The 9,991-nt window shown below is 51.3% G+C and overlaps 1 protein-coding gene across 2 annotated transcripts; it reads right to left on the minus strand.

Annotated features, from left to right (window-relative positions):
* Positions 1-431: 431 nt before the first annotated feature.
* On the minus strand, positions 432-9,566 carry KLF4 (KLF transcription factor 4). Of its 2 annotated transcripts, XM_002820073.6 has the most exons (6): positions 7,665-9,566; positions 4,683-7,076; positions 4,447-4,567; positions 2,808-3,780; positions 2,544-2,708; positions 432-1,508 (listed from the first exon to the last, which is right to left on the minus strand). In XM_002820073.6, the coding sequence occupies exons 2-6, from the start codon at positions 4,685-4,687 to the stop codon at positions 1,333-1,335; spliced, it is 1,440 nt and encodes a 479-aa protein (XP_002820119.1). In that variant the 5' UTR covers positions 4,688-7,076; positions 7,665-9,566; the 3' UTR covers positions 432-1,332. The 2 variants fall into 2 exon arrangements, with proteins under 2 accessions (XP_002820119.1, XP_009243005.2); XM_009244730.4 differs by lacking the exon at positions 7,665-9,566 and having other exon boundaries at positions 2,544-3,780; positions 4,683-5,330.
* Between the last annotated feature and the right edge of the window lie 425 nt (positions 9,567-9,991).

Raw genomic sequence — 9,991 nt, forward strand, 5'->3', positions numbered from 1 at the left:
TGTATTTTTATTTACTTTAAAAAACAAACCATAAAGATTTTTTTCAAATATGAAACTGAAATGTATATATTTCATAAATATTTTCATACTAAACTGAGCAAATTTAAGAATGATTAAGCTGTTTCTACTGGGAAAATCATAGGTAAGGAAACTGCTTTCATGTAGCTTTATGTACATTTGGAAAGATTAAACCTGAACTGGGTTTTTAATCTTATAATTTTTAAACGTACAATATTCAAGAGTTCTCAGCCCTATATTGATAGTACTTATTGTAAAACTAAATAGTTTTTTCAAATAAAAAAAGGTATTTTAATTTGTTGACATAAAGTTGGCTTTTTTGTGCGTTCTTCTTACATGCCTTATTATCCCGGTGTGTCTAAACCAAACACTGTTCATATTTTTCCAGGAGGAAAACAAAACAATAAAGAACATTCAGATAAAATATTATAGGTTTATTTAAAACTTAATTCTCACCTTGAGTATGCAAAATACAAACTCCACAAAATGTTCATTTTACTTTGTAGTTTACAAATATACAAAATAGACGTTTGCTTAAATTTATATTACATATTTATTAAGGCAAGGAACTATATAGAAAAACACATTTGTTCTGCTTAAGGCATACTTGGGAATAAACCATTGTACAAATTATTGCACATCTGAAACCACAGTGCATAACAGACTGTCTGCATAAAAATGCTAAAGAAGTAAACCAGGTATATTACCTGACTTAGGTCATAAATGTAGATCGGAAGACAAATATAGATTTTCCTTGTCAAAGTATGCAGCAGTTTGAAAACTTTGGCTTCCTTGTTTGGTACCTTTAGAACCAAGACTCACCAAGCACCATCATTTAGGCTATTTAAACATGTTTTCTGTACCTGAATTTCTTCCTCTGCTTCTAACATCATAATAATGGCTTTTAGAAGGTAAAGAGAATACAAGGTGATCTTTTATGCTTATATTGCATCAATACACAATTCAAGGGAATTCTGGTCTTCCCTCCCCCCAACTCACGGATATAATTTATACCCTGATATCCACAACTTCCAGTCACCCCCTTGGCATTTTGTAAGTCCAGGAATATTCAAGTTGGATTTAGAATTGGAATGATAGAAGATCCAGTCACAGACCCCATCTATTCTTTGATTTTTGTCTTTTGAATTCCTCATTTTTCCTGATTATCCACTCAACAAGATGACTCAGTTGGGAACTTGACCATGATTGTAGTGCTTTCTGGCTGGGCTCCTTCCCTCATCGGGAAGACAGTGTGAAAAGTAAAAAATACTGAATTCTCTTCTGGCAGTGTGGGTCATATCCACTGTCTGGGATTTAAAAATGCCTCTTCATGTGTAAGGCAAGGTGGTCCGACCTGGAAAATGCTCGGTCGCATTTTTGGCACTGGAACGGGCGGTGCCCAGTGTGTTTACGGTAGTGCCTGGTCAGTTCATCTGAGCGGGCGAATTTCCATCCACAGCCGTCCCAGTCACAGTGGTAAGGTTTCTCACCTGTAAAGGTAAAAGAAAAAAAAAAAATTGACGCCATTGCTATATCAAAGAATCGCCCCTTTTAAAAACTGAAGGCCAGATATCAAACCAACTCTGCCCCCATCCCTAAAGGAATCCAGGATGTCTTTATACCACTGAAGGGCTGTATTGAATTCCATATCATAAACAGGAATACATTCCATGTCTTAAGTATTTGGTCTTGTTTTTAGGGGGTCAGTTAAGCACACAACCACCACCCACACCTATACTAATGTTTCACCAAAAACACACAAACACCACCTAAACCTATACTAATGTTTCTTTTGAGTCAAGACATCTCAGTGGTAGAAATGAAATTTGGAAATTGTGATTGGTAGTGTGCCCAAACCAGGCAATCTTATTCCTACTACGACTGGGGATAAAAAGCCACAGGTGGCTACTTTTTTTTTTATCTTTACCTTATTGAATGCTGCATCTAAATGACTCTGGGTACCTACTTACATTGACATGGAAGTGCTCTGCAGTGACAACCCTAAATCAGAATCTCCCCAGCAATTTTGACCCTCATATTCTTGAAGTTAAAATAAAACCTTCTGCTTGCGGGGGAAAAAAAATAAAAATGTAAATCAAAACAAACAAAAAATAAAAAATAAAAAATAAGACCGAATTGTTAAGACCAGAATTCAAAATAATAGAAAGGGAGGGTGAACCTGGGAAGGGAACAGTAAAAAACGATTTTTTTAAAAAGGCATCATGCTTTTGCATAGCAAAGTATAATTTCTTGATTACAATGCCAAGCTAGGAGAGGCCCACAGACCGCGGGGAATCTCCTGCCTTTTAAAGGCCTAACAAAATTGCACATTCAAGCACAGATAGCATCCATCAAGCAAAAGGCTCCTGGGCAGAAAAGTCGGCGCCGGTTTGCTGTTCTCTCCAGTTATCCCTGAGATCAAGGCGATAGACTGCCCTGGGAAGCCAACGAGACACTGAGGAGTGTCCACTGGTAGCCTATGGGGCTGGAAGCTAACCTCTTCCTTCTGCAGTTTGTCCCCCTACCTGTGTGGGTTCGCAGGTGTGCCTTGAGATGGGAACTCTTTGTGTAGGTTTTGCCGCAGCCCGCGTAATCACAAGTGTGGGTGGCGGTCCTTTTCCGGGGCCACGATCGTCTTCCCCTCTTTGGCTTGGGCTCCTCCGGCATGCACGAACCGGGTGGCATGAGCTCTAGGGGTGAAGAAGGTGGGGTGAGCATCATCCCGTGTGCCCCGAGGGGCCAGCACACACAGGGCTCCCCAGCCCAAGCTACAAATCCCCGGGACTGACCTTGGTAGTGGAGCGGCGGGACTTGCGGCTGCATCTGGTCGGGCAAGAAGGATGGGTAATTGGGCCCCGGGTGGGGATGGAATCCGGGGGGAAGCGGCAGGGCAGGGTGACAGTCCCTGCTGCTCAGCACTTCCTCAAGACCCAGGGTCGGGGTAGTCCTGCTGGGGAGCTGCCGCCCCAGGGGGAAGTCGTGTGCAGCCGGCCGGTGGCCATTGCTGAGAGGGGGTCCAGCGCCCAAGTGGGTGCACGAGGAGACCGCCTCCTGCTTGATCTTGGGACACGTGCGCGGCGGCCCGCCGTTGTAGGGCGCCACCACCACCGGGTGGCTGCCGTCAGGGCTGCCTTTGCTGACGCTGATGACCGACGGGCTGCCGTACTCGCTGCCAGGGGCGCTCAGCGACGCCTTCAGTACGAACTTGCCCATCAGCCCGCCACCTGGCGGCTGCGGCTGCTGCGGCGGAATGTACACCGGGTCCAATTCTGGCCGCAGGAGCTCGGCCACGAAGCCGCCCGAGGGGCTCACGTCGTTGATGTCCGCCAGGTTGAAGGGAGCCGTCGGAGGGGGAGCGGACTCCCTGCCATAGAGGAGGCCTCCGCCCGTGCCGCCCGGCGCCACGCCCGGGTCGTTCCCGGCCCGGATCGGATAGGTGAAGCTGCAGGTGGAGGGCGCGCTGGCAGGGCCGCTGCTCGACGGGGACGACGAGGAGGAGGCTGACGCTGACGAGGACACGGTGGCGGCCACTGACTCCGGAGGATGGGTCAGCGAATTAGAGAGGATAAAGTCCAGGTCCAGGAGATCGTTGAACTCCTCGGTCTCTCTCCGAGGTAGGGGCACCAGGTTGCTACCGCCGCAAGCCGCACCGGCTCCGCCGCTCTCCAGGTCTGTGGCCACGGTCGCCGCCGCCAGGTCATAGGGGCGACCGGGAAGCACCGGAGGAAGTCGCTTCATGTGGGAGAGCTCCTCCCGCCAGCGCTGCGGGGACAGGGCGGGAGAGACCTGTCAGTGGTGGTCCCCTGTTGCCACCCGACATACTGACGTGCTGGCGGGCCACGCGCGACTGTACCGCCCAGACATGGGGACTGGTCAGGCAGGAAGCACCCGGGAACCCAGGGCGCCAGCGCTGCAATCTGGGCCCACACCCGGGTCGGAGAAGAGGTGATGCGTCTCTATCGCGGGTGTTATGTCCTGTCTGCCCAATTGCGTGTGAGCGAGCGCCGCGGCTGGTCCCTCCCCCCGCCAGGTCCCGTGGACGTCCCCGGAATTGGCACACCGAGGCTCTCTCGGTGCGCTCTCGCCACGGGGCCGCCTACGCGCTAAACTCACTCTGGCCCAGCCAGTGTCTGGGGACGCGGCCACCTCCCGCCCGGTGGACCGCGCGCGCCCGCCCTGCCGACAGCGCGCCCAGGGACTGGTGAAGACCCGGCTTGCGCCCCAGGCGGCTCCGCAGTGCTCGCACCACGGGCATATACAGCTGAGCCAAGGGCACGGAAGCTATCCCGGGAAGGCTGCGGGATATCCCGTGCGGTGGCCGCTTCTTACCCTCGTTCAGTGGCTCTTGGTGACCCCAAGGCTCCGCCCGCCCCCACCACACCCACGGAAACCCACCGGGCGGTCCCGGCGGCCCGGGACGATACTCACGTTATTCGGGGCACCTGCTTGACGCAGTGTCTTCTCCCTTCCCGCCGGGCCAGACGCGAACGTGGAGAAAGATGGGAGCAGCGCGTCGCTGACAGCCATGTCAGACTCGCCAGGTGGCTGCCTGCGAGCAGGGCAGGGCGCAGAGACAGGAGTCAGGGGCGGCTTTCGGCCGTCGTTCCGGCGCGTCCCACCGGTCCTCACCCCTCCCTGCTCCCAGCGCCGCGCGCCTCACCTACCTCATTAATGTGGGGGCCCAGAAGGTCCTCGGGAGCCCGAAGCAGCTGGGGCACCCGAACCCCAAAGTCAACGAAGAGAAGAAACGAAGCCAAAACCCAAAAACCCAAATTGGCTGAGATCCTTCTTCTTTGGATTAAATATAAATTGGAAGCGTCCTTTTTAAAAAGTTCCTTTGTATACAAAAGTTCTTAGAAAAGTTGTAAACTCAAAAATAGACAATCAGCAAGGCGAGTAAGTAGGTCTGGTGGCCGGGCTGCGCTCTCTTCCCCTCAGCAGCGTCCCCCACCACTGTCGCGGTCGCCTCGAGTGCTGCCGTGGGCGCAGGGGCTGTGGCCGGGGCGGTGGGCGGGCGGTGCCGCCAGGTGAGACTGGCTACCGTGGCGCGGAGCTGCGAACTGGTCGGCGGCGCAGGGCGCGGAGTCCGGAGAGTTGTGTGGAGCGCGCGCGGCCATGGGCGCGGGCCACGGGCGGGTGGGAGGGTGGGGGGCCAGAGGGACGGGGAGGGTCACTCGGCGGCTCCCGGTGCCGCCGCCGCCCGCCACCGCCTCTGCTCCCCGCGCGCCCGCAGACACGTTAGTTCTCTCTGGTCGGGGAACTGCCGGCCGCCGGCGCGCGCTCCTTACTTATAACTTCCTTCGCTACAGCCTTTTCCTCCGCCTTCTCCCATGCCCCGCCCCTCCCTTTCTTCTCTCCGCCCCCCCGAGGCTCCCCTCCATCGTTGCTATGGCAGCTAAATCAACAAACTCGGCGCACGTGGGGGCGGGGGAGGGGAAGGAGGGGCGCGGGCGGGGCTGGGCCGGGCCGTGACGCCAGCCAGGCAGCTGGCGGGCTGGAGCCGAGCTGACGCCGGCGGCAGTGGTGGTGGCGGCGGCGGCGTCCGCCCCAGCGCGGGGCGCGAGGAACCGGGCGCAGGTTCGGTCGCTGCGCGACCAGGGCCGTACTCACCGCCATTGTTGGCTCTCTGGGTTCGAAGCCCGCGAAGACTGGTGGGGTCAGCGGTCAGGACGGTCACGCGTCTTCACCCCTGCTAGCATACGCGCTTGCCGCGCTGTCTGCGCGCTGGAGAAGAGCTCGATTATCCGCGTGACTCATCCAGCCCTCCATCTCCCCCTCCCTTTCTGCGCTCGCAGGAGTCCGCTCTCGCCGCTCAGCGCCAGTGCCGGTGCCGGTGCCGGCGCTCGGCCTGACCTCGCACGGTTCCTCGCGGGCCCTTTTGCCGAGGAGTGGGGGGCGCTAGGGGTGTGGAGAGGAGGCGGTGCCCAGCAGTGTGCAGCGTGAACTGGGAGCCTCAAGAGAAGGCCAGAGGAGTGTTCCGCCGGGAACAGGCGGAAAGAGGCACGAATGGGAAGTTATGGTTTTGATACTTTAAATAGCGAGAAAGGGAGTGAAAGGGCTTAATATTTACTCAGAGGCGTGAGGGAGATAAGAGGGACTGTGAGGCGCGGAGACAGTTTTCAACCAGCCATCTCGAAGCACTTTCATTTTTTTCCTTTCTCTCTTTTTTTTTTGAGACAGCTTTGCTGTGTCGCCCAGGCTGGAATGCAGTGGCACGATCTCAGCTCACTGCCTCCGTCTCCTGGGTTCAAGCAGTTCTCCTGCGTCAGGCTCCCGAGTAGCGGGGATTACAGGCGTGCGCCACGACGCCGGCTAATTTTTGTATTTTTCGTAGAGACGGGGTTTCACCATGTTGGCCAGGCAGGTCTCGAACACCAGACCTCAAGTGATCGGCCTGCCTCGGCCTCCCGAAGTGCTGGGATTACAGGCGTGAGCCACTGCCTGTAATCTTTGATGACTAAATTGCACTGTGGAATAATAATAATAGAAGACACCCATTAAAGAAGAATTAAACACTCACTGGTGACTTTTCAAGCCACGCACTCTCCTTTCCACTTTATGGACGAGAAACTGAGTCATCAAGAGGTGAAATGGCCAGTAAAGGTCAAAGGACAACTCGTTCCTTCGGCTCAGGCTCCGGGTAGGTCAGGCCCCCCGAAAGGGACTTCGCTGGGAAGTGACCATGTGCCAGGAAGCGGAGCGATGCGGTGGGATCCTAGCTCCCAAAAAGTGCACACCGAGCCCGCCGCAGGCGTCCTTGCCCACCGGGAAGGGAATAGGAAACGGCGATCTTTACTTCAGTCTTATAACGCTGCCTGCCCCACCGCCACTCTCCCCTTGGTTTGTGATCAGTAATTTTCCAGCTGGGAAATGTTTTGCTCTCATCTTCTCAGCAAACAGTATTTTTTTTTTAAACGCGATGTGGTGTTCGGTATCACTTTCTAAACGTAGGTTTGGCGAGGTGTTTACTTTGGATTCGGGCGTGCGGCGCGGGACTCCGCCCCCTTCTCCACGGAGCCCGCTCACCGGTGAACGCTGGCGCTCAGGCTGGTGTCAACCTAGGAAAGAAAAGAGAGGGGACACTGGGTAAAGGGGTGGAAGCTCGGGCACCGGGCAGAGAGTGCACTCACCCCTTTTTGAGTTCTAGTTGCCAACGTCCTTTGTCGTTGTCACCTGTTTGAACCCTGCGATTCTGGTACCTATTAGGTTTCCTCAGAATATTTGTGATACCTGATTTTTCCACTCCTCGCCGACCACAGAAGCATTCTTGGAATGCATCTCGCCCCGAATGAATTGACTCGGCCCTCCCTGCCAACGCCAGGAATCCCTCTAAGATCCAGAGTCGGACGCCCTTGAGTGTGACTTCCATCTTCTAGCTTGGCTCTGGCCAAGGGCTGCCAGGGTTGCAGCTGGGGGAGGAGAGTGTTTTGGCAGGGAAACCGAGGTCCTCCTTCCTATGGCCTCGAGGAGTTCAAACCCACCCCCATAGGATCAGGCCAGTTACTTTAACTCTGATTTTTACTTTAAGCCCTTTTCAAACGGAGGAACCAAAAAAGGAAGACACCTGCCACTTCCTCCTCTACTCCTTTAATTGTGATGGCAACATCTTGGGATGCTGTGATTTGAGGGCTGCATGGGAAACTCACCACTTTTTCAGGAAAGCCAAAGTCCCTCACCCTGAATGAACAGTGGATGAGCCCTTGATTGACAGCCATCTCCCTTGGGACGTAAACATGTGGGTCAGGACTTGGAATTTCCAACTTAGGTAGGCAGCACACTAGATTATTTCTGCTTTACTTTCATTTCTCTAAGGCAGTAGCCCTTCCCCCTCAAAAAAAACTATCTGTAACCACCACAATGAAAAAACAATATTGCACGGATGAATTGGAAAGCCACCATTATTATGTCATATAATCAAGACAAGATTCTGGAACTCAATTGAAAAAGATGAACTTGTCTCCAACCGGCCTTCTGAAGGATAAAAGCCAGTCTCTCTTCGTGGCAGGCAACTAGCTGGTTATTCCTCTGATTGCGTCATAAAGGGAAATCTGTATATTCACCCCAGATTTCTAAAAGAAGCAAGAAACTTCAAGTTCACAAATCATCTTTCAAGGCAGGTGCCCTGTATGACAAGGAGGTTATGGCCCTCCCTGTCTTCAGAACAGGTAGGGCCAGAAGACTTAAATCCTTGCCGTATATAATTTATAAACATGAGGCTGAGTAAACCTTTGATGACGAAATTGCACTGTAGAATAATAATAATAGAAGACACTCTTTAAAGAAGAATTAAACACTCACTGGTGACTTTATTTCAGCAAACTGATATTACTAGTTTTGTGGACTTGAAGTTAATTATTAATGTCCTTGGAGTTATAAAATAATTTTTTTTCCAGCACAAACTGCATTAGTTGGCAGAAGATGTGATGAACACCATTAGTGCTAGGGGATTAATGTGGAGCCATGGAGGGCTGTGATATGCTGAAGAAGCTGCATCCATGTTTCAAATGAAAGATTCAGCACCCATAACTGGGTATGGGGTCTGGACACATAGAGCACCCCATGACTTGGCTGCACCCTGGCTGGGTGTCTCTGCATAACTGCCACAGGACTCAAGAAAAACTGCTTTTTTTCCTTTTTTTTGAGACGGAATCTCACTCTGTAGCCCAAGCTGGAGTGCAGTGGCGTGATCTTGGCTCACTGCAACCTCCACCTCCAGGGTGGAGATGGAAGCGGTTCTCACGCCTCAGCCTCCAGAGTAGCTGAGACTGCAGGCGTGTTCCACCATGCCCAGCTAATTTTTTGTATTTTAGTAGAGATGGGGTTTCACCATGTTGCCCAGGGTGGTCTCCAACTCCTGAGCTCAGGCAATCCACCCGCCTCCGCCTCCCAAAGTGCTGGGATTACAGGCATGAGCCACTGCGCCTGGCCTGAAAAACTGCTTTTTAAAAAAGTGAAAACAAGAGATGATTTTAAGTACCCGAATTGCTTTGAAATGAAATCCCTGCTAATAAATAACTGTAAAAGGAGCTTGCAGCTTTCACAAGGTGGCAAAGCTTTTCTCAGCCTCCACACTCATCTGCTTGTGAACGCCAGCCTTTTTTTTTTAAATTTTATTATTATTGTACTTTAAGTTTTAGGGTACATGTGCACAATGTTCAGGTTTGTTACATATGTATACATGTGCCATGTTGGTGTGCTGCACCCATTAACTCGTCGTTTAGCATTAGGTATATCTCCTAATGCTATCCCTCCCCCCACCCCCACCCCACAACAGTCCCCGGCGTGTGATGTTCCCCTTCCTGTGTCCGTGTGTTCTCATTATAGACCAATGGAACAGAACAGAGCCCTCAGAAATAATGCCGCATATCTACAACTATCTGATCTTTGACAAACCTGACAAAAACAAGCAATGGGGAAAGGATTCCCTATTTAATAAATGGTGCTGGGAAAACTGGCTGGCCATATGTAGAAAGCTGAAACTGGATCCCTTCCTTACACCTTATACAAAAATTAATTCAAGATGGATTAAAGACTTAAATGTTAGATCTAAAACCATAAGAATGCCAGCTTCTTTTTACCCTCTGTCTTGTGTAGACTTTAGAGGTTAGGAAAGTAGGCTTTGACCCTGTGTTTCCCAACTTGACTCTGCTGCTTTCTAGCTGGGCAAGTTACTGACCTCACTTTGCCCTTTGCCTGTTTCCTCTTCTGTAAAATGGGGATATTAATAATGCCTACTTCTTAGAGTGATGAGGATCAAATCAGATAATCTAAAGTAAAGTATTTAGCACAGACTTAACACTCAATACATAGTAGCTATTACTATCACCAGTATTCCCCAGGGTATCATAAACATGATGAGGCTGAGGCTATTGTTTTGTTCACTGCTATATCCCCAGGTCCTATTATAGTGCCTACCTAGCACATGGTAATACCCTATAAGTGTTTGTTGAATGAATGAATAATGCACGTTTAA

This window comes from Pongo abelii, chromosome 13 (assembly GCF_028885655.2).
Source record: "Pongo abelii isolate AG06213 chromosome 13, NHGRI_mPonAbe1-v2.0_pri, whole genome shotgun sequence".
In the NCBI taxonomy this organism is placed as follows: Eukaryota; Metazoa; Chordata; class Mammalia; order Primates; family Hominidae; genus Pongo; species Pongo abelii.

What these genes read in the sequence shown, in the direction of transcription:
- KLF4 (XM_009244730.4), bottom strand. An exon ending in AAGCAGGTGCCCCGAATAAC is followed by an intron (nt 3,781 to 4,446) that starts GTGAGTATCGTC and finishes CTGTCCCCGCAG; the next exon opens with CGCTGGCGGGAGGAGCTCTC. An exon ending in ACACCTGCGAACCCACACAG is followed by an intron (nt 1,509 to 2,543) that starts GTAGGGGGACAA and finishes TTACCTTTACAG; the next exon opens with GTGAGAAACCTTACCACTGT.